This window comes from Curcuma longa, chromosome 11 (assembly GCF_044706935.1).
Source record: "Curcuma longa cultivar G26 ecotype Majalengka, Jawa Barat chromosome 11, ITB_CL_G26_1.1, whole genome shotgun sequence".
NCBI classification, from domain to species: Eukaryota; Viridiplantae; Streptophyta; class Magnoliopsida; order Zingiberales; family Zingiberaceae; genus Curcuma; species Curcuma longa.
This window is the reverse complement of record NC_133871.1, coordinates 10787696-10811942: the sequence shown is the minus strand read 5'-3', so window position 1 is coordinate 10811942 and position 24247 is coordinate 10787696. Positions and strand designations below refer to the sequence as shown.

General features: G+C 37.6%; 5 protein-coding genes and 1 long non-coding RNA gene across 6 annotated transcripts; 2 read left to right on the top strand and 4 right to left on the bottom strand.

The window, feature by feature from the left end:
• The first annotated feature begins 219 nt into the window (after positions 1-219).
• Positions 220-2157, top strand: LOC141840064 (putative aldo-keto reductase 2). The gene is made up of 5 exons (XM_074727954.1): positions 220-537; positions 618-818; positions 968-1140; positions 1224-1326; positions 1612-2157. The coding sequence occupies exons 1-5, from the start codon at positions 316-318 to the stop codon at positions 1948-1950; spliced, it is 1038 nt and encodes a 345-aa protein (XP_074584055.1). The 5' UTR covers positions 220-315; the 3' UTR covers positions 1951-2157.
• A 2087-nt stretch (positions 2158-4244) lies between these two features.
• On the bottom strand, positions 4245-5451 carry LOC141839482 (pathogen-related protein-like). The gene is made up of 4 exons (XM_074727227.1): positions 5276-5451; positions 5059-5191; positions 4655-4956; positions 4245-4566 (listed from the first exon to the last, which is right to left on the bottom strand). Exons 1-4 carry the CDS (start codon positions 5405-5407, stop codon positions 4435-4437), a joined length of 699 nt encoding a protein of 232 aa, XP_074583328.1. The 5' UTR covers positions 5408-5451; the 3' UTR covers positions 4245-4434.
• Positions 5452-9259: 3808 nt separating this feature from the next.
• Positions 9260-10999, top strand: LOC141836853 (uncharacterized). The gene is made up of 6 exons (XR_012602512.1): positions 9260-9728; positions 9826-9910; positions 10106-10172; positions 10523-10593; positions 10711-10739; positions 10853-10999. It is a non-coding gene; the product is annotated as an uncharacterized LOC141836853 (long non-coding RNA).
• A 2671-nt stretch (positions 11000-13670) lies between these two features.
• Positions 13671-14234, bottom strand: LOC141841284 (chemocyanin-like). The gene is made up of 2 exons (XM_074729429.1): positions 13950-14234; positions 13671-13870 (listed from the first exon to the last, which is right to left on the bottom strand). Exons 1-2 carry the CDS (start codon positions 14137-14139, stop codon positions 13671-13673), a joined length of 390 nt encoding a protein of 129 aa, XP_074585530.1. The 5' UTR covers positions 14140-14234.
• A 781-nt stretch (positions 14235-15015) lies between these two features.
• On the bottom strand, positions 15016-17209 carry LOC141837093 (protein BCCIP homolog). Its single transcript, XM_074724559.1, has 7 exons — positions 17189-17209; positions 16675-16857; positions 16307-16516; positions 16160-16225; positions 15974-16054; positions 15845-15901; positions 15016-15390 (listed from the first exon to the last, which is right to left on the bottom strand). The coding sequence occupies exons 1-7, from the start codon at positions 17207-17209 to the stop codon at positions 15292-15294; spliced, it is 717 nt and encodes a 238-aa protein (XP_074580660.1). The 3' UTR covers positions 15016-15291.
• A 552-nt stretch (positions 17210-17761) lies between these two features.
• On the bottom strand, positions 17762-21114 carry LOC141836881 (uncharacterized). The gene is made up of 3 exons (XM_074724351.1): positions 20958-21114; positions 19888-20035; positions 17762-18078 (listed from the first exon to the last, which is right to left on the bottom strand). The coding sequence occupies exons 1-3, from the start codon at positions 21010-21012 to the stop codon at positions 18000-18002; spliced, it is 282 nt and encodes a 93-aa protein (XP_074580452.1). The 5' UTR covers positions 21013-21114; the 3' UTR covers positions 17762-17999.
• Between the last annotated feature and the right edge of the window lie 3133 nt (positions 21115-24247).

The window sequence follows — 24247 nt, the reverse complement described above, 5'->3', positions numbered from 1 at the left end:
TTTTTTTATTATTCTAATAAAAAATGGATCCTTTGATTTTTCAGCGGAGTGCCGTTGACCGATCGCCCCATCCAGCGGAGGATCTCTTCCGTTGCTGCTTGCACCTTTTTATTTTCCCTCCCCTGTGTTTCTAGAACTTTGACCTCCAAAGGAAACGAGAGAGGAAGCACCGGCCCACGACGCAGCCTCGAACTCGAGATATGCTGCCATTTCCCATCACGCCCACGTTATTTAACTAGCGCAAATCCCATCGGTATCGCCATCGCCACACCGATCCACACCGCTAGCTGCTTAGTGCTAACGAGAAGCAGGACGATGGCAGCATCGGCAGGCGTTGGGCGCATGAAGCTTGGATCTCAGGGGCTGGAGGTCTCCCGCCAGGGCCTCGGTTGCATGGGCATGTCCGCCTTCTACGGCCCCCCCAAACCCGACGCCGACATGATCGATCTCATCCACCACGCCGTCAGCTCCGGCGTCACCTTTCTCGACACCTCCGACATGTACGGACCCCACACCAACGAGATCCTCCTCGGCAAGGTACCTCTACCTTCTTCGCCGCTTTCCCACCCCCGATTCTCTACGCCTTCATCGTTATCCTCTTCTTCGTTAATCTTTAGGCGCTGCAAGGGGGCGTGAGGGACAAGGTGGAATTGGCCTCCAAGTTCGCATACTACTTGGAAGACGGTAAGAGGGAGGTCCGAGGGGACCCGGCCTACGTGAGGTCCGCCTGCCATGCCAGCTTGCAGAGGCTTGGCGTCGATTGCATCGATCTCTATTACCAGCACCGCATCGATTCCAGAGTTCCCGTCGAAGTCACCGTCAGTTTCCGATTTCCTTTTCCGATCATGTATCAAACCTTGCGATTGTTTCGATCCTGCTCCTGCCCTAATTTCTCCGCCTCATCCAGCTTGACTTGTTCTCTTAAAATCCCCTTTCTATTAAATCTTATTTCAATCGTCTATTATAGATGGGAGCGCTTAAGGAACTATTTGAAGAAGGAAAAATCAAATACATCGGATTGTCTGAGGCCTCTGCTTCAACAATCAGGAGGGCGCATGCTGTTCACCCGATAACTGCTGTCCAATTAGAGTGGTCTTTGTGGTCAAGAGATGCCGAAGAAGATATAATTCCTACTTGCAGGTAAAGCTCGCCCAATCTCTGATTCATATATTACTTCTTTTCTGTGACATTGTCGGTTACATTATTTCATTTCTTTTCTCCAGGGAACTTGGTATCGGAATTGTAGCATACAGCCCTCTCGGACGCGGCTTCTTTTCTTCTGGAACTAAGTTATTCGAAAATGCACCCGAGCAGGATTTTCGCAAGGTGAGGTGATACTTTCCAATGGTTGTTATCTTCAGGAAATATATAAAAGCATGTTGAAGTTGTGAACGATAACTTGCCTGTAGTAATTATGCAAAGATATAATAACTTGAGTGGAGATACTATACTCATCAACAAAATTTGAGTAAAATTTATGATAATTGGTGTTTGTTAGATTGGTCTGCCTGAGGACTAAATACTTCTATTTGAAATTCTAGCTAATAGAAGCTCATTCAAAATATATATGCCTAATTTCTAGCTAATAGATTTTTCTCTTGTTACATGTAGTATTTGCCGCGGTTCCATCCAGAGAATCTGGCTCAGAATGCAGTCATTTTTGAACGTGTAAGTGACATGGCAAAGAGGAAGGGATGCACTACCTCACAACTCGCACTGGCATGGGTTCATCATCAAGGAAGTGATGTGTGCCCGATACCTGGCACAACAAAGATTGAAAACTTGAAGCAGAACATTGGAGCATTGTCTGTAAAACTCACACCAGAGGAAATGGCTGAGCTTGAATCATATGCTTCAGTGGATCTTGTCAAGGGTGATAGATACCCTGAGCAAGTGGTTACGTGGAAAAACTCTGATACACCTCCTCTATCTTCATGGAAAGGTGAATGAGCTTATTCCCATGGATCTGCCGAACTGGTTTTTAATTATCTGTGCTAATGTCGTAGTTAAGCAAGTCTTTTGTGATCTGATGGTATAAGTAGTGTATATGTTCCTCTGGTAATGGCTTGTGTAAAGCCTGATGATTGTGAGTGGTTTGCCCAGCTCGAATAAAACTATTTACTCTTCTTATAATGTGTTTCATTGGCGTTACTCATTTTCTATTCTTGTTATAGTGTTAGTGTCAGCCTTAAAGCTAATTATGAAATGATTGATAAAGAAATTTTTAAAAACTATTTACTCTTCTTATAATTAATGTGTTTCATTGGCATTACTCATTCTCTATTTTTGTTATAGATCAGTTAGAACAACCTTAAAATTAATTCTGAGATGATTGATAAAAAAAATTTTATATCATATTTCCTTAAAATTAATTATGAGATGATTGATAAAAAAAATTTATATCATATATATTTTATTAATAAAAGATAAATTTTATAGTTATTATATTTACTTCAAATCTGTATTAGATGAATAAGTATAATAATATCTTAGGGTAGTAGGTTTTAGTCTACGATATATCAATTGATTGAATTGATAGTGGGAGGTTATAGATACATATAGAACACTACTTTTAACTATTATTAATCAAACTTTAATATATAATATCAATAATGCATTGAGACTAGTATATAGGTCAACTGATGACTTAATCTCACAAGTTATAGATATAAGATATCAAATTGACACATGAGTATATTTTAGAGAATATGTATTGAATTAATCCGCCACGAGAATATTTTATGAATCGTTATATGAGTGTTATAAACATTTTATAGTGACTATTAGTATAAATAGATTTTACACCTGAAGTCACTACAGTTCCCTACATAAGGAGTTGTGTACTTTAATATCGATAAACATCACCTGTAACAAGGTGGATTATAAAGTCGATCATTGGGTATGTAATAAATTATGCAGAAGGGTGTGAGCGATGTAAATAAGATATATCCCTTCCATATGACGGAAGTGATATCTGTGAGCCCCTTGATTAAGTAGGACTATTAAAATATATAGTCATGCTCAAATAAGTTAATATGATCATCGAGCTCATTTGGTTAAGTGAATTTATTTGGAGATCAAGAAACATAAAGATTGATAAAGGGATATAGTCTATGTCTCATAGATCAGTTTAGATATCAACGATAGAATGATCAAGTTATACAAGATAATAGTCATAGAAAGGTTAGGTCGAATCTCGACATTCTCATCACTTGAGTAACAATGATGCATTGTTAGATGTATTATTATTTTTCGATATTTCGGTATACCAACATTTTCGGTATAATACCATACCGAAATTATCAGTATACCAAAATTTTCAGTATTTTCGGTGTAATATACCAAAAATTCGGTATACCGAAATTCCGGTATACCGAATTTTCGGTATAGTAACGGTATAGATTTTTTATGTCAAAATTTTCGGTACGGTATACGGTATCGTATGCAAAATTTGGTATACCGTACCGACCCAGCCCTAGTTAGATGTCACTTATTGCTTATGTATCTAAAATGTTGTTTTAGAGACATTGCTAACGTTATGAGAACCTATTGAGTTACACATAAATTAAAGAACATATTAATTTGGAGATGAATTTATTTTAGTTTAACTAAAATATGATGGACCCTAAGATTATAGGGTTAAGTTTAATCCGAATTAGACTTATTAAGTTAGATTCAAATGAATCTAATTATTGAATTATTTGATTGAGTCTAATATAAATTAGACTCATTGCAATGATTAGACTCATCCATTAATAGAGATTAATGAAACATTAATGAAAAAAAAATAAAAGGCAAAAAAAATCTATTGGATGAGTATAAAAATTATTTTTTTATAATGAATTTTGGTTGGAGCACTTTTAGTCTCTTCTTCTTAAGGTTGAACCATCCAAGTTGCTAGCACAATAAAGATGGTTCTTCTCTGAAAGATGAGTTCGTGTGACGAATGAAGGACGTATTCGTGTGGATATGAAGAGTCGTGGTCATGCTGATCGTGTTGAGATCTGTCGAATAAAAGTTGTTTGAATTATTTTGTTCACGTAACAAAAGTGACAATTCGATCAAACATGTATATTTGTATATGGATCTATGAAGGAATTAATTTTTTACGCTGTGTTTATTTATTATTTTTCGTATAAAATCCCAACATGTAGCACTGCTTGAAAAAAATTGTAAAACGATGATGAACTTTCGGTTACTGAAAGGTAAATCCTATTATAGTGTTTTTCTTCGCTCCTTCACTATATAGAAATCAAAATCGCATTTATAAGCAACGATAAAATACACAGATTGGATGGGTTATATATACTTCCCATCCCTTATTCCATATTTTTATTACTTAATGCAACACAGTCACTAGTATTATATATCACCACACTGATACTGATTTAAGTTTTCCTTCATTTCACTGCACCAGTACTTCACTTGATGTCTTCAGGAGCTGACGAAGGGGCAGGCCCCAGCAGCCTCGCCGTGCGCTAAAGGTGCACCTTTCAGGAAGCTCGACAGGAAATCTCCACGCTCGTAGAACAGCTCCACTTTCTCCACCCTCCAATCCTCATCCACCTATTTAATCAACCACATAAATGAACTTAATTGTATATAATAATACTAATAATTAATTAATTAATTAATTAATTAATTAATTAATTACGTGAAAGATGCCAATGCCCGAGAACTGGACGAGTTCTCCAGTGGGAGCGTGGCCCTTGAAAGGCCCATCCATGTAGCTCCAGTGCCGGAACCTGTACGCTACCACCGGCGGGCCGCTGTAGACTTGCAGTATCTCCACAGCAAACCCCCGCGGGAACGTGGTGAGGAACTCCCTGGACGACGTGTCCCTCGTCTCCTCTTCAGGGTCGTAGATGCGCAGCTTCTTGGGCAAGTCGGTTTGCAGGAAGGCGTTGTAACTGCCCCCGATTTCACCGATTCCCGCAGCGGTGAGTCCTCTCCTCCCTACAGGCATAAACACACACACACAGAGTGTACAGAGTCAAGATCGGATGAACTAGTTAGTTAGTCATTGACGCATACAAATGCAATTAATTAATTAATTACCATTGACGCTCAATGTGAACTTCTCAAGGTTGACAGATTTGAAGTCCTGTGGCCGCACCTTGTGACTCAGCTCCATCTCCCAGGTCTTCACCATTCGCTGTACCCTTTCTTCTAGCGATCCGAGAGGCCATACCTGCATGCGTAGAAAGTATGCAAATCAGCAGTTGGTGATCAATGATGGATGAGACGTAGGACGGTGATGTTTACGATCGCATACGTTGGTTCGATCCGCTTCGAAGAGCCTGTTGACGACGTCGTAGTTCGGAGGAGCACCAAACCTCCATTCCGTGTCCTTTTCGCCCTCCCCGGTGATGAAGGAGCGGTAGGGGTCCTCGCCTGCAACTGCCATGGCCAGAGATATTCTTGTGCTGTGGGTCTGAATTAATTGTCTACAAGAGCACAAGGCCGATCTAACTTATAGTCGAGGTTGAGAAGGGTGGCGAAGTCATTGAAAAATCAACGACGTAAAAAGTCGCAGTTCGTTATCGGATTAGCTAGCGTGTGGCTACCAAAATCCTGTGAGAAAATTAAACCAATGGAATTTTCAGTTGCTGAAAAGTTCATATCGCTCTGTTTGAAATTTCTTGCATGATAGTTATAATCATGGGAAAGGAAACTTCCTTATAGTCATCATATCTCTGCGTACGCCAAATTTTGTCATCGAAGAGGTGCAAAAGAAATTGAGTTTTACTAATAATTAACAAAATTGCACGACACAATTAATTCCAAGTATCTGTCATGAAAACCTAATCTAGTTTCAGTGGGCAAAATTACGCCATTAATGAGCACGTTTTTGCGATGAAAGGACAACCATATCTGAGTTCAATGTTTTCAAAACTTTATCATCAAAGACACTCGGATTGAGCTCTCCGAGAGCAGCGTGGTCCAGTGAATTCACCGTCACCATTTCTTTTTCAAGCCGACGAACCTGTCGCTTGCTTTCTCCTCAAATTACAACTACAGCCATGGAGAAGAGAGAGAGCGAAGAAGGAAAGGTACAGGGGAGGAAAAAACAGAAAGATTTCAGACGCATACGATGTGGGCCCGCTGATGAGTTCATGAGATTGATTGCCATCATGGAAAATAGGATTTGAGGCCACTGTATGCGGGACCCGCTGCAATCTATAAGATTAATTGGCTGTAGCTTCGAGGACGGAAATGATTTATCCCAGGAAGGTGCAGGGCAGCTGCATGAGCTTGATGAGATTTCTTCTTACGTCTCTAGAGAAAGCTCTCTCTCCGACCGCCCGAGTACGCTCAGGAGGAGGAGGAGGAGGAGGAGCTAGGTTTTAAGAGTTGAATTCGAGCACGCCGACGATGATTTTTCATTATTCTTTTCTCCCCAACAATATCAACAATGAGAGATACATTGTTCTACGCTATCTCCGAACCACCAACCAATCGATCAATTTCCTAACCATCAAAGTCAATAAAAAAAGAGCACGCGTTGCTTCAATTTAATTCTCGATTATTTTCTTTTATGTTAATTCAAAAAATTTTAATTTACAGGTCGGTTCTTAGAATTAAAATATGATCGCACAGATTTATATATCGTATCTCTGCCTTTCGTCCTCCGTATTTTTGACAACTCCGCTTGTCCTCTCCCGATATTGCCTCGCTTACTCATCCTTATGCCTTTTCCCCGTTCCCCTCGTGGTTAAAGCCCTCACCCTCGGACTAGTCGTCGTCGACATCTCCATCCTCGATTGCCACTGTCACAACTGAATCGACGTGTCCTCCACGCTCAAGCATGGTCTCATACTGTGCTAGAGTACTGACTGCCTCATCGTTGATGGCACGTTCTCTAACGTTGACATCAATGGCCAACGCCTACCAATTAAATACCATTAATTTAATACTTATAAATTAATTTAATAATTTCATAAAAAATAAAAAAAATCAATTCAATACATCTTGATCTCAATCGGATCATGGTCTAGTACTTTTTTTTCTATCTCATTAACGATCTTCTTTCCACCTAAATTGGATGGAAATCGAATTTGCTTCACCTTATCAAAATACTCACTGATGCTAGTCAACCCACACCCGCGACGGCTTGTGGCTGGTTAATTATGGATTAATCTCTGCAAGTAATAATGAAACCTGTTTCACTATATATATTTCTTCTGTTTACAATTGAGAAACTCTTTACGATTTTTCTTCTTCTTACATTGAGACCAAGAAGACAATAAACTTATAATTAAGTAAAACCAATAACAATATTAATTCAGTAAGAGCAAACATGAATATAGAACACTGTTTAGTTTTTTTAAAAGCCTTTTTGCCAGCTTTTAGTAGCTCGACTAGTTCTTTTGTCTTTTTATTGCCTACGTAAATTGACGTCGGACAGAATAGCGATTATTTTAAAAGTGAAAGATTGGAGAAGAATTGAGAAGGGATTAAGATCGAGAAATTAGAAAAACGAGTAGAAAGTCACCGACGGCACCGCTTATAAGTTTTTGCTAAAAAAGAAAAAATTTTATTAATCAATCAAACTGATCGTAAACGGTTAAACACGTCTATAAATAGGCTATAAACTAAAATCGTAGTTAGACAAAGTCAAAAATAGCACAAAAAAAATTAAAATAAAAAATTATTATAAATAGTAAAAAAAAAAGTTCGAGACGGAACACTAAACGATGTTGGATGGGTCCAAAAGTGGTCGGCATGAGTTTTACCCCATATCAAATAAAAGTTTTTGAAAGAGCTTCGAAACGCATCCGACCGTGTATCATTCTGATTCCCGAATCAAAAATTATAATCCATTAAAATTCGACTCCTCATATATTACCCTGCATCACAAATCCACTAGTTTCATGATCAATCGAGCTTTTGCTTGGCATTGGATCCACCAGTCAACTATCTGATTTCAATTGACTATTTTACTCTGTAACAAATATTTCATCTGACTCAATTTAATTTTAAGTGATTCATGTAAACCATTTAACGACTCATACCTTCTCTGTCAGATCAATAATTTTCTTTCAGCTCGTTTGGAATAATAATGGAGGGGTCCCGACGTAAAGACATCACCTCATGCTACAATATTTTTCTTCCAATTATTATTAAAAATCTATTCAACTATGGCCAATTAATTTTACTTAGGACAATTGCTCTAGTTGACTCCTCTCATTTTAAATTGATTGTTTAATCATCGACTCAATACAGATCATCAACTCAACCTCTAGCAGATTAGATCATGGATTACAATCAATTTATGCGAGTCAAAGTCTCTTAAAAACTTATGAACTAACTTAATTCACTTGGACTTTGCTTACCAAGAGGTTGTACTTTCAAAACTTCCTTATCTTTCAAGAGGTTTTGCCTCTTGGATTTCCTTTGCTAATAGATCTTATATTTAGGACTTCTTTTAATAAAAAAATCTCGCCTTTGAGACTTCCTTTACCAAGAGATATACTATCCAATATCGTTCTTAACCTATTTGACCATCTACTAAGAATCTAGTCACTTTGATTTCTCCAATCGCTATGTTAGTCATCCTTGCACTCATTTGAATTTTTCTACTAGCACTAATTGAACTTCTCTTTTGCTAGCTAGCATCTATTCGAATGCAATCAATCTTAACTTGACATAACAACATTAATTAACGTAACTTAAAATCTTTAGTTGAACAACAAAACTAAAATTTTTTCATAAAATTCAATAAATAATAATTTTTACTATCATGCAAGTCAAACAAACATACACTACAAGAAATTCATGAAATAACGACGGAATTAGTGACGAAATTAATTTCCGTCGCTATAATTAGAGACGGAATATTCATTTCCGTCTCTAATTAGATTCCGTCGCTAATTAGCGACGGATTTATATTTCCGTCGGAAATTAATATTCCGTCTCTAATTAGAGATGGAAATTAATATTCCGTCGCTATAATTAGCGACGGATTTAAATATTCTGTCTCTAGATATAAATGAAAATATTAATTTATGCATTAAAAAAATACTTTAGCGACGGAATATTATATTCCGTCGCTAATATAGAGACGAAATAGAAACGTCCGTCGCTAATATAGCGACGGAATTTTTTAAAGGTCGGTATTTTACCCTAAAATCGCGAATACCACCTCCCCAAGCCGCGAGACCCTCCTCATTTTCTTCCTCATCGCGTCGACGCGGTGCTGTTCCCACCGTCTCCGCCGAAGCCAGGTGAAAGGGACGCCCAACGTCGCCACCTTCGTCGCACATAGCACGGAGAAGAAGCCCTCTCTTCCTCCTCGCTGCCGGCGAGATCTCCCTGCCGTGCCGCATCGCTTCTTCCTCCTCCCTTCTTCGCCTGCTGCCCTGTCGCCGCCCGACGTTGCTGCGCCCATCGCCGCCAGACGTCGCCGCGCCCTTCACCGCCGCCTCCTCTCCCTCGCACCCCTTCTGCTACAGATCTGCCGACGAAGCCGTACCACCGCCGCAAACCCTCTTCTACTTCTTCGCTTCTTCCTCCACCGTCGCCGCCGGCCGATGCCTCACCGTGCCGCCGCCAAATCGCAAGGAAGCAGAACCCTAGCGCTTGCTGCTCGCCGGCGCCGCCGCCCCACAAGGACCAAAGCTCCTTTCCCTAGCCGCACGCCTAGTTCGACGCCGCCGCACCTCCTTGCCCTAGGACCGAGATTGAGGAAGTTGCTGCCAGGAAGCAAAGGAAGAAGAAATCGGGAGGTAAGGGGAGGGCAACTAGGTTTATTACTTCAGTTTTGAGTTGAACCAGTTGGACGACCTTCAATTTCCTTGAATCTTGGTTGATTTTGCCTCACAGCTTGTTGTGTGATTTGGAACCGATCAGGATTGGTGTGGTGCTAAGGAAGAACCAAATCAAAAGAGAGCTAGGGCTTCAATCTGAGGTAAATGTTCTTGTAGTTGTCTTAGCTATTTGGTTAGGCTTATGGTTTAGCAATGGAATTGTGGCTTAGAGTTATTGTTCGGTTGGGATTATGAGGTGAGCAGATGGATTTAAATGGGTGGATCATAATTCTTTCATATAACTGTTTATTAAATTTCTTAAATCTTTCATAATTCAAATTTAATTTGAATTCCAGGTGTAAGTATATGCTGCTGAGTCAGTTTGAACATGATAACATTGTTCAGTATTATGGGACAGACAAGGTAATAACTTGTTTCGGCAACATTTACATTTACATTTACATGAATTTATTCTTCAAGATCAAGGTAATAACATTGTTCAGTATTATGGGACAGACAAGGTAATAACTTGTTTCGGCAGTTTTCATAGATAAGTTCTTTACATTTACATGAATTTATTCTTCAAGATGGTTTCATATAGTAAAGTGTGTCAATTTATTATCAAATATTTGTGCTTTCCAAACAGCTTGTGCTAATTATTTTGTTTTTTTCTATATCCTATGAGAAGAAACTTAATAGATATCCTTACTGTGCTAGAGATATCAAATGTGCAAATATATTGGTTCACGTGAATGACTCTGTGAAACTTGCAGATTTTGGATTGGCAAAGGAGGTTTGTTCTGATGTTCTCAGTGTTTGATGTGGATCAATAGCTGTCTGCAAGGTATGTTAGTATTTCTATTACTTAGGATTTTTTTAAGTTATTACTTGTAAAGATTTATTTTTCAAATAGGTTGTTATAATTACATTATTACTAACCTATCTTATTTTATTTTTGTAGGATCTTCTATTTTGGCTGGGCTCGTTTTTGTAAGATTTTTATATTTAGATATTGTATTCAGATATTGTATTCAAATGCACATTTTTCAAATAGGTTGTTATAATTAAATTATTACTAACCTATTTTTATTGTCTTTTTGTAGGATCTTCTCTTTTGGTTGGACTTGTTTAGATAAGTTTTTGATATACAATACAGTATTTTGTAGGATCAGTGTATCTAAAGATTTGTGTTGTATTCAGATATTATTGTATTCAGATTGTATTAATATTGTATTCAGATATATTGACATGTCGTGTATTCAAATATTGTATTAGTATTTTGTTTTATTATTATTGGGTTATTAATGTATTACTGTTATATTTGTTTGATTGATATACAAACAGGAAATTCAAAAATAAAATTAAAATATATAAAAAAATAAATTATTAGCGACGGAATGATAAATTAGAGAAGATCCTGCTTTTTTTTTATTTTTATTTTTAAAAATTAGAGACGGAAATTTAAATTTCCGTCTCTAATTAGAGACGGAATTTATATTTCCGTCTCTAAAATTAGCGACGGAAATTTAAATTCCGTCTCTAATTAGAGACGGAATTTATAATTCCGTCTCTAAAATTAGCGACGGAATTTAAATTTCCGTCTCTAATTAGAGACGGAAATTTATAATTCCGTCTCTAAAATTAGCGACGGAATTTAAATTTCCGTCTTATTATTTCCGTCGCTAATTTTAAAGACGGAAATATAAATTCCGTCTCTAATTCTTAGAGACGGAAATAATAGTTCGTCGCTACTTTTAGCGACGGAAAAAATTTTCCGTCTCTAATTAGCGACGGAAATTTAAATTCCGTCGCTAAAGTGACGTCAGCGACGGAATTTTTCGCGACGGACGATTTCCGTCGCTATTTGGTCGCTAAGCTCGATTAGCGACCGAATAGCGACGGAAATCGTCCGTCGCTATTTGCTTTAATTTTTGTAGTGATTTGAGAATCAAAATATGTCTAACATATTCATATATATAATTGATTATCTATTTGAATTCAAAAAACATATCCAACACCATAATCCTAAATACATTCAAAAAATTTTAATAAATCATAATCAATTTCAGAGTATTCCTAATATAATAAAATCTATTAAAAGCAAGACTTGTTAATTATATTAATATTTACTTGAAATGTAGATGATAGTGTACTCTTTACAAATAATTTCCACTGAGTTTGATCAACAAATTCAAACTTTGAAAGATTAAGATTTCATGAAATCACTAGACCAACATTAGCTTTTCATCTAAGTATTTGCAATTTAGACTTTCTATCGCGATGCAACTTAATAACTTTTGAAAGATTGATTTCTTTTCCCACTCTTCAACATTATATATAACTAGTATCAGTCAGTCAACCTTTACTATTGTGACACAATTGCATCAACAATAATGATTAATAAAGTTTAATAATCATTATTTAGAGGGTTTTGATTGTATTGCTTAATTGAGATAAAAAAGAGTCATGTATATTTTAGTTTCCTAAAATGAGATTCGACAGTCTGCAAGCTCTTGATTCAATAGAAAATAATGAAAAGATTTATAGAGACTAACAAAGGCGTTTGGATTTTTGAAAATTTTTCAATAGTGTACACTCTTACATCTTCTTCTTCGCCATTGACATCGATCCTCAATATAAAATCTTTCAGCTAAATGTAAAATCAAACTTCTTGAGTGATTTACATGGCAAACTTTGAGCAGCTGAAAGGCAAAGAAAGGATATGTGAACATATAAAGTTTTAAGATAAAAGCATCCTAATGCTGGAAGTAAGCTCCATGAGCATGAAATGCAAAGTTTTTTTTTTTACTTCGAAGCTAATAAGTTTTTTTACAATGATACTATTAATATTCCTTGTATTTGAAAGAGAGAAAAGTAAATGTATACTATTTATTTTCTTTTCTAAAGATGATCATTGGGATACAATCAAAGTCGTATACTAGAAATACATAGAAAAAATGTCCAAAAATAAAACAATGAGGGTGTGGATCCAAAATGGATAATATCATACTATTTTAGAAATATATGTGGATTCCATCGGATCTAACAATGATATCAGAGTAGGTTTATGTGGTGCCATATGGAGACCCTCACAAAAAGAAATGATTGGGGGGCTCCTAGCTAGTAAGGGGATTCGTTAAGACTGTTGAAGGGACAGGTCTGTTGGGACTCGGATCAGTACGGGGTCCGTTGGGACCATTAGGGGGGCTCTTAATAGTCCTTTGTTTGAAGGGTAAATTGTTGGGATACAATATCATAACGTTTCAGAGATATATGTGAATTCGATTGAATCTAAATCTAAGATCTAACCTTTACAAGGAAATGATGATCCTTCTATATTATTTCGAAGACTAAAAGTAAACCATCAAGGAAAAAAAAATCTACATGACCAATATAAACTTATAAGAAAAGCCAAGACATGTTCATATCACAAGAAGCATATAAGCCATTGTTAAATTGAAATCCAATTGACAGAATAGATGCTATCAAATAATGGTGAAGGTAAAGTGTTCTTTCTAATCTTCATATATTTGAAGATTGTCGGCCTCTGAGTGTACGAAAATAAATTGTGTTGGCCTTTGAGTGAAACTCATAAACCTTGATTATCAAATGAAGAAATCAAAAATCAACCCTTAAATTATACTTTTAATCAATGTAAACCTTTAAAACTCATCTTCCATCACTATAACTCTGATGGAAATCTCATATATATGAGAGCTTTTATCTAGCTGATCACTTGTGAAGAGTGTAAGAAAAGATGAGATATAGATTATAGAAATTAAAGAAGTCTTCATACTTAAATTGTGGTCCGTCATCCATGATGATTTTGATCGGACGCCAAAGCTTTTTTTTTTGTTTCTTGACAACTACAAACAACCAACAAGTTTATTCGACATACAGTAGGTGCATGCATATATCAATCTAGGCGGCGGTGACGGCGATCTTCATTCCGGACCGGCAGTGGCCGGCGAAGCTGCAGATGAAGTAGCTGGTGCCGCGGCCCAGCGTGATGCGGTCGTTGCCGGAGGTGAACACTCTCGAGCCGCTGGGGGCAGAGCAACTGTTGTACCCTGCCGCGCTCACCGCCACCACGTTGTGCACCGACGGATTGTACTTAAACACTGCAGCAGCAGCAGCAGTTGAAGCATATACAAGAACAAGAACAAGAACGTGCAGGCGCAATTGATGATGTATACTCACCGAGCACGTCGCCGGCCCTGAAGCTTTTTCCATCGGCCCAGCCGACGGTGTTGAAGGCCCAGCCGCCTCTGTCACCGACGGTAAAGGTGGCTGCGTCTGCGACTTCACTGTGGAGCAGGAGGCAAAGCAGCAGGGTGAGCCCCAGCAGAGCCACTGCTCCTGCACTGCCCCTTCCCCGAGTCACCACCATTGTAGCTATATTAGTCGAGAGTTCTTTGAGTGGAGAAGCTGGAGAAGGGAGTGGTCATTATTTATAGACATCTCAGGTCCTGAAACGAGCGAAGGTTGTAGATGGAGGTTGAGGAAGGATTAATTGAGATAATCTGCAGCCAACCACTCCATTATTAGCTTGCAGTTTGCACGCATGGAGTTATATGGCCGTATTAATGTTTGGCACAGCGGCGGAGAGGTAGAGGACCGGGAAAGCGGTGGAGTAACGCCATTTTCTCACACTTGAAGCTGGTAACGCCATTAAATCGTCGTTCCTCAACAAGCAACAAATGAACTAGACCCTAAGGGTGCGTTTGGTTGGGGGTCATCAATGATCACCTTGGTTATGTGATTACCAAGTAATCACATAACCAAGGTTATAGGGAATAAAACATAACCTAATGTTGTTTGGTTTAATCCTAGGTAACGAGACAAAAACTTGTTTGTTTGAAGGTTTTAATATATTACTTGCTTTAATATTTACTATATTACCTCTAATTCAATTATAATCATTTTTTACAACTAAATTAATTTCTTTTATTTTGCAGGATTGAGTCTGTTCAAACACCTTATTCCTCTCAAGTTTTGTTGTGCGACTTTTGTTTAACTTTCAAGCTTCATGAATTGATTCTGAAAAATAAGTTGATTGAACGCATAAAAATATTAACATTTAACTCATTGCATTCATTTCAAATAAACTCATTTTAATGAAAATTTTAATCATTAAATTTTCAAGAGCGTTAAGAATGATATTTCATTCATTTTGAATTATAAGAAAATAACTTAGAGCATAAAGAACTCTTAAGTTAAAATTATCAAAAAAGTAATATTTAGGACCGTGATAAGATCTCCAAAACCATTGGATCTTATGTTTCTAATGCACAAGAACATAATACCATAGAAGACAAATATTAAGTTCCATCTATTGTTCATATTTCAAATCCAATCAAAACAGATTATCTTATCAAATTATATTTAACCTTATCCACGTTACTCCACGAGAAGCTTCAGGAAAAATGAGAAGTCGACGAGAGGCAAAAGGAGTGCGATGTCGATCTCGGCAACAAAAATCTTCAACTGATTTGCCATGCTAAGCTTAGTGCCAAAATTATAGGCCTAGTGATTGCAAGTGTCAACATTCAGCCAGTAGACACTTTAACTTCTCTCGAAACTTAGAAACTTGGCTAGCATCTATAACCATGACCAGCCCCTTCTCCTTGTAGTTCTTCATCTGTAGTGTAGAACAACTTTCAGTATCAGCAAATTAAATCAAACAAAATAACGTCGATGGATGATCATAGACATTCTTGAAAACAAAACAAAACTCTGTTAGCTATTTCATAGATTCCCAAATTTAAATAAAAAATAAGATACTTGATCCAGTGTCCTTTTATTAGAACAATTTAATTTAAGTTAAAATAGTAATGTAAGTTGTGATAAGATACTTAAAAGACAGAGAGCAAAGTTTATTAAATTTGGTTGTCACAAATACATTGCATGATATTAACTGATTGCTAGATATCATAAGATAAAAATGTGAATGCCAATATCGAATGTAGAGTAGCACATATCCAGCAAATGCCAATAAGTTATAAACATTGAAAACATTTTCATATTGTTAACATATATATAAATGCTTAGTAAGAAATGAGTAATGGATCTACACAAGGAAACACCACACATACCTCACTGGGGGACGGCCTCACAGCACACAAAGCAAAAGTAAATGAAAGTGAGCTCAGCTGAAATCGAGAAAGAAAGTGTGTGAGAGATTTTAGCAGTAAGCTTTGAAATTTAACTTACTTCCATAGTACCTCTTGAAAAATCTCGTCCTCTGGCTTGTGAGCCATTCTACTAATCATTCTAGAACTAGCATGAACGAAAACATATGGCCACTGAGAAGATCCAAAAAAAAAGTGGGTTGTACACACTTGTGAGGCATCACTTACAATGGCCATAGCTGTTACTACTTCATGAGAAAAGCAAGGCAATCAATCTACCTCAAAAATTCTAGTAGCCAACACATAATACTTGAAACAGAAGGAGTCCCTAAGCTCTTGCGTTGGCTGAAGAAACAAGTAGAAGTATAAATAACAAAAAGACAAATACAACTTTAAAGCTATTTCAAAAAAATGTACAGCGTTAACCTCATCTTCAGTTGCCCATGCTATCTCATCAAACAATGCATCATATAATGGAGGCACTAACTGGTTAGGGGAATTAACAAAGCGTTGAGAAACTAAAAGACCCACATCACCCGCATGTCGTTCCAAATATGTCTTCATCTTTTTCTTTGTGGCTTCCTCAGTACATGCTTCAAGCAAGAATTCTTTGAGTTCCTTAATGCATCTGTGATGCTGGGAGTAATAAAACTTCAGATTGCAGTACAAAACTTCATATTGCTGGGAGTAATAAAACTTCAGATTGCATTTATGGACGAAAAAAAAAGCCATCTGAAACAAAGGAAAAGAAACAAAGCAATCTCTTGTTCTTTTTTTTTTCGTGGCAATGTTACCTCGTGCTTGGCATCCCAGAGCTTTTTGCCGGAGTTCGTCTGGTACCTCTCCAAAACCTTCGGCAAGCTGACACAGTTCCATTCGCCACCGCCGCCGCTAGGGTTTCTCTCACGATATCCTCCTTGCGCTGTTAGAGGAGGGAGCAAGCGGAAGCGGACGGGAGAGGGTTTGGCTCGCCGCCGCTGTTAGAGGAGGCGCCGTCCAGTTTGTTTTTAGAATCGCCGCCGCCGCCGCCGCTGCTTAGAGAAGGGAGCAAGCGGAAGCGGACGAGAGAGGGCTTCGCTCGCGATCGGGGACGGGAGAGGGTTTCGCTCGCGATAGGGGATGGGGAGAGGGTTTCGCTCGTGATGGGGGACGGGAGAGGATGGTTTCGCTCGCGATCGGGGATGGGAGCGCTCGCGGACGGGTTCGAGGGGTAAATTTGTAAAGAAAATTACCTTAACCCCGGAATCAAGAAAAACCTAAGTTTTTCTTGGTTATCCAATTCTAGGTTAGATGCCCTCTTTTGCTGACGTATGCTGATGTGTCGGGCATGAAACATTACTTGGGAATCGCCGATTACCTAAACCAAACAAGGTTTTGATTGATAACTTTGAATGGATAACCAAGGTAATCACAGATTACCCCCAACCAAACGCACCCTAAAGTTCAATCTACCTTTGTCTATTCAACCGACCTATTCAATCAACTCAATTCAACCGGTTCGATTAGCTCATTCAGCTTAGACATGTCCAGCTCAGTTCACCATGTCGGCACAACCCTCCCAAACTTGGCCTCCCTATCATCCACAGTCTATTTCGTCATCTAATTTGCAAGGCCTCTTAAATCTATGGGTCCATCTAGTCTCCCACTCATAATATTTAATTCTTGAAGAATTGTATGGAATGTGATGTTATCCAAGTATACGCAAGAGACAGAACCGTATCATGGTACCCTTAATCACCTGGGCAAAACGTTCTTGTTTACTTGGACAAAACCAAAAGGAAAGAAATAGTATCACCTAGTTATCTCAAAAGTCTACAAAAGACTTCGAACTCTTTAGGCCTTCAGCATGAATGTTATCTTGGAACTGAACTTATTCTGATGGTCACAAAAAAGTGTCTGTAAAACACAAACTTATTAAAATATTTTGGAGAGGAAAGAATCAGCAAGAGGAAGCCGAACGCAAATTTTCATTTGCAACATTGTAGGCGCAAATCAACTGTTAGTTCTGCATTAATGCAATGCTTCCGTACATCACCAAATTGGCCATCAAAACAGCATGACACAAATTGAACCTCAATTATCCTTTGAGGAATCCCTTGGTTGAATGCAAAAAATATGCTTAGTTCTTATTTTTGACTTTGCTTTCTTGTTCGAGGATGTAGCTTTTCTTCATTTCTTCCAGGATTGTGTCATTGGTGCTGTCATAGACTAATAATTTAGTATAGTTTCTCAAACGATACCAGTGGAAATTATTGCTTGAACAAACTCTAATAAAGCAAAAAAAGAAAAGGATAACTAATGATTAGGTTACAAGTTAGTTTGGAATTCACATTAAACAAAAACATAATTTCAAAGAGAATATGCAGATGATATATGCAAACAAGCGGTATGTGGGAAGCGCAAGTGCTATGCAGACAAATAAGCAGTTAACATCAAGATATTAGAAAAAAGTATTCGCATTCACATTGATGATGATGATGATTACTCTTCCAAATAGAAAAAGTAATTAATGCACTTCTAACAATACAAATTAATATATTTGGAAATTTGTTATTTTCATATGTCAAATCATGCAATGCAAAGTACATGAAAAATAACAATTGACATAAACCAACTATGTTTATTGGCTAGAATGATGCTTCAACAAGACCAAAACAAACCATATCTAATGGTCATTGAAATTTTATATTTCTATTATCCAAGGAAATTCTCATTTCTTAGCGAATAAATGAAGAAATAGAATCATCAACCCGTTACAGTATGATCAAGAACAAGAGAATAATCTAATACCCTATTTTAGTATTTCAATTAGTGAAAAAGAGAAGAAATAGAATAATCATCCAAATACGATATGATTAAGAATAAGAGAATGAACTAGTACTATGCTTTGGTTTTTCAATTAAAATACTAAAACAGGGTGTTTAACAGAGTTAGGATTTTTTTTTTTGCTGACCCACACAAAGAAATAATTCAGGAATTACTAAATATGAACTCATAGCAATCAATTCAATCATATAAGAGGATTTAATTGAGTACAGAGGATCAAAAGAATTGAGTGTGAAATACTAAATGAAAGTATATAATTTATGTAATTCTCGAAAAAGTGCATATCCTATTTGGATCTTCATTGATAACCATCTAGAACAATATTACTATTGGAGTGGATACACCATTTGATGATGATTATGTTGCTTCGTGAATCTATCCCAACAATGATTTAACAATCCCAAAGTTCCTTTTGGATGCCATACATAAGGAAAACTTATCATTTTATTTCCTAAGATAAACATCAAAGAGACTTCTGGCATGGACCTTTATTACCAGAAGCTGTTTTTTCTTCAGTTTTCCAGGATCATTATTAACTAATGTAGTTAAGAATATTTTATACCTAATACTTACAAAGATTGATCCTGAAAAACTAGCCAAAGCAACAATTTTGAATTCATAGATATATCACTAAATATTTTCATGTTGAACCAATGCAATTTTAATAATTTCAACCAAAACAATAATTTGACACTTTATACGTTAATATTTTGAATTAAGACTAAGATTTTATGATTGAGAACATGAAATTAATTTTTTGTAAGAAAAAATGATCTAGGAAAGATGGACGAACAGGGACTTATTTTGATTAAAAGTTTTATATGTATGGATATATTTTCAACAAGGTTATTAATGAAGTTATGCATGGATTTTGTGCAGTTGTTATGTGCATTAGATTTTTGAGCATTTAAAATTTTAATGTTCAAACTATCCATGTTGATTGGTTTCTTTAAGAGAAACGAAGAGGGAGGCAACAGTACAGCTAACACCATTTCCTGACTAAGTATCAAAGTTATTAACATACATGAATAAACATGATTTAAGCCCCATTAAAAAAAAAAAAGTCAAATAAAAGGGTTTATATCATTCACACTTTAGGCAAATTAATTTAGATGTTAATATTGAACTTGGAAAGATGAGGAATAGACATGGATGATACCACTAGAAAACCATGAACTTACTATTGATGAAGGCATTCATTCAACTCTTTAGCTGCTTTTCTACAGTGCCAAACTATAGAAAAAGTTCTTCCGGCAGCACATTCCGCATACTTTGCACAGAGATGATCACACTCCTTCAGTGCCTTTTGCTTCATCTTGCTGCGTAAAGCTGGAATTCTTTAATTAGTAAACAACAAAATGTTAACAACCATGGAAGTTAACATGGCTTAACCATGCCTTCACTCATACGATTATGTTGCAAGGAAATGTTAAAAATGTGGAAAATTATTTCAATGTTAAAGATCCTAATGTAAACACCAGTTATTTGTCCTACTGGTAAGCGAACTAGATAAATAGAGTTTCCGACCAAAGGCTGGGGGTTCAAATCTACATAACGGTATTGTTGAGAGGAATTTAACCTTGTCACTCCTGCCTTCAACTGGGAATACTCTCATAATGTGGAGAAACTTCCTGGTGAAGTCCAAAACAGAAGAAATAGTCTCGCTATTGAAACAAAATGACCTGCAAGCTAAACCACATCTTCACCGCCACTGATTTTTTTTGACTCTACCAGTTCAACCACTTTCCTTTGTAGAAGGTGACTCCCAAGAGGCAAAAAGAGGGATCTTGCAACCAGCGCCGGACCAGATCTCAACACCTCGTCCTTGGACTCGATGCCTTGTACAAGCCCGTAGCCTAAACTACTTCATTCAAAGTGGTTTTGATCGAACCAATTCAAAGTTTATTATCACTTACCACTTAACCAATTTGTTAATAAGTGTACAATATCACTTGATCACTCTTCCCAAAACGTCGTACTTTGCTTTCTTGGTAATCATGGTAATCATCATATATACTTTAGGTTAACATGTTTCTATACTTGTCTTGTATGTTAATTAGGCATGACAAGATTCCAATAAGTCCAACACCCGGTGATCGATCATCTCCCAAAAATCGCAACGCCAGCAACACGAGAACAGAAAATACACAAACATCAGAGAAAGAATGCAGAATCAAGATGCGCGAAGTGATCATAGAGAAAGCAGATTTAGAATCGGGGATACGACAGGAAGAAGGAGAGAGGAAGATACCTTCTTCCACCTTCTTCTTGACGCGGCTTTCTCTGGCCTCTTGTACGTACCCCATGGCAGGGACCGACCGAATCCGAGCAGGGATTAAGAAATGCAAAACCCTACGGTGGAGGCGGAACCCGACGACTTCCGCTTCCACGACGACGCCGTGTCACTGAGCACGACGACCTGTGATGAGTAGGGTTGGACGAGATTACGAAAGGCCTTGATTTTCGCATTTTCTTAATAACAGTACTGCGTGTAGAGGTAAAACGGTCTTAATGGGCCAGAAACAAAATAGCCCGAGTGAGCCCATTTACATGTCCGGCATTGGCCAATTAGGGTTTGGGGACCATGTCTCCTAGTGAATCAATACCCTGAAAGGGATTTATTTATCTTGATTAGAATTTTCATAGATGAATATAATTTATTATTCATTTAATTTAATAAACTATTTAAATTTATTTAATTATTTTTATAGAATAAATTCTTATCGACATTAACATCAAATTTATTCCTTAAAGTTTGATTCATTTAGGTCGCAAGAATCTAACTTTAAGGCGAAGGATGTCCCACCGCTTTGGCCCGTCACTATATTCCGTGGGCCGAACCGGCCCATCGAAGCAATCCGGACCAGGACCGGTCTCTTCGCCTTTGCCGCTTGCTCTAGCTGTCAACCCTCCCCTCCTCCGCTGCGCTCTCACGCACCTCTCGTCGCTTCTTGCCGTGGCGATTGTCTGGATCTCGCGGGAGGAGACTTCGCCATGTCGAAGTCCCGGGTGTACGCCGATGTTAACGTTCTCCGGCCCAAGGAGTACTGGGATTACGAATCGCTCACCGTCCAGTGGGGGTATGAGTTTCTTTTCCCCAGCCCTAGGGCTGGATTCGGCTTCGATCACCTTGATCCTTTTTGGGTTTCCTTTTTCTCGTTTATGTACAGATTGGGGATCAGCGGGCGATCCATTGGCTCCGCGTCTATTTGCTTCTACCGTGCTTTGCCCATGGATTAGATTTTTGTTTTTTTGTTTTTTTTTTGTCGATTTTAGGTTAATGACAAGTAAAAAAGGGGATACAGGAGCAGCAGTCGAGGTTTTCAGGATCTCAAAATAGGAATATAAGAATTACCGTAGCAGACGTGTTCCTTACACAGACCGCATGCCTGATTTGATTACATGGACACGACTTAGAGATGCTATGCAACCAACCAGTGGTGCCAAATCTTGACAATCTAGCTGATGAGTAATCGTTCGAATTGACTTCTTTTCAAGCCTCACTTCTCTGGTGCTTGAATACTTGCAATTTATTTCTTCGAAGCATCGGCTATATGTTTCCATGGGCTCACCTTGTTTACACCTCATATGACTTGTGCAAACCAGTGTTGTGATCTCTGAACAAACCCTTAACAAGAACTATCAGTATACTGAGTAATGGAATATTCATTTGATGGTTCAGCTGAAAGAGATTTGAATTCAACTGAGGCTGAGTCTAGCTGTGTAACCTTTGAGTGTTAATGGATATTTCAACAAAGGAGAAAATCTAGATCATTTTTTCTTTACCAATAGAAATTAAAGAATCATTGCTTGATTCTGTCGATGAGAGATACAACTGTGATATCTGTGAGAAGTTTGTCTAATGTGTCTGCCATAAATGTGCTTGCATATTATATATGCACGCGGTGACCCTACTGAATGATGTCTATTTATTATTTTCAAACATTAGTTACCAATAAGAATAAGATGATGATGTACTTTTTATTCACTTGAAAATGAAGAAATATGCTTTACGAGGTTCCAAAGCTTATTTTTCAGGAATCAAGATGATTATGAGGTTGTGCGGAAAGTTGGAAGAGGAAAGTATAGTGAAGTCTTTGAAGGTATAAATGTAACAAATAATGAGAAGTGCATTATCAAGATCCTAAAGCCTGTGAAGAAAAAGAAGGTATTGATCTGTCCTGTAGTGTGCTAACTTTTTATTATGTATAACATCAAGTTTCTCTTTTGTATATGGACTTTCTTTTAGGGTTAACAGTGAACTTAATTTTACTTTCAACACATAGAATCTAGTTTCTCACTGACTAAAGGAAAAGAAGATACATAGATGCTTGATAGCGTGATTATATGTTATCAAATTCAATGCATGCCTAAAGTTAGATTCATCAGAGAGAAAGTTGGATGAGGTACGGATGGCAACACATAGGGTGCCTGTCACATATGTTAGACTCATGTATGAGTATCTGACGTGAGGGTGAATCAATGTTTGGCACAGTTATTTCTGAAGGTATTTACACATATTCAAAAGAAAAGTCAAACTATCCACTTAGAATGCTGGTGTCCAAGTGCCAAATAAAGGGGGTAGACGAAGACTCCAAGTATAAGAGCTCATCAATTTGTTCCTGTTTGAATAGGAACTTGATTAATTACCACCTTTTAAACCCTAATCCAAACATGGCATATCTTTATTCTCATGCATGTACCTGTGAATGAACCAAACTCAAACTAGATTCAAGTCTGATTTGTCTATCTAATATCTCTACCCTAATCTTATTTGAAATCAATTACTATGTTTGCAAGCATAAGTGGGCCAGCTAGTTGTGGCTATTTGAAAATTGCTACCCTCACAATTTAGGATAGAAATTGAACCTCCATTGCCTCTAATGACTTTGTGTGACAATGAAGTTTAAACACTTGAACTACATCATCTTATCCCCTATTTATTTGGGAGGATGGAAATAAAAACTGAGAAAGTTTTCCTCGTGGAAAGTTTTTCTTTGTTTATTTCGTGAAAAAGGATGGACTACTTATCCATTTCATTGTTTACTTATTATAAAATAATGAATGGACGGATTTAAGAATCCATATGTGGATATTTTTTGGATATTTTTTATCAGCGAATCGGACGAAACACAACTTTCCTTCCTCACTCATCTTGCTTAATAGTCAAATCTCTCTCAACTGCCACTTCACGTGGTCGTGAGCAATGGGCGACCTCACTTTGCACCGTGGGCAGCCCTGTGTGGCCACCTCATGCGGTTGGGAGCCACGGGTGGCATTGTGCGGCTGCCTCGCCGGCCCTGAGCTACATACGGTCTCGCTCACGGGCATGACCAACCTTGCACATGGCCACTAGTGACTTCACTCGCAATGCGAGCTTATTTTTTCTTTCCCATCCTTTTCCTTTCTTTTTCTTTTTCTTTTTCTTTTCTCTTCCTTGTCCCTAGGGATTTTTCCTTTTTCCTTCTTTTTCTTTTCTTTTCTCTTCCTTTTCCCTAGGGATTTTGTTCCACCTTGGATTTCTTTCCTTCCTCAATCCAT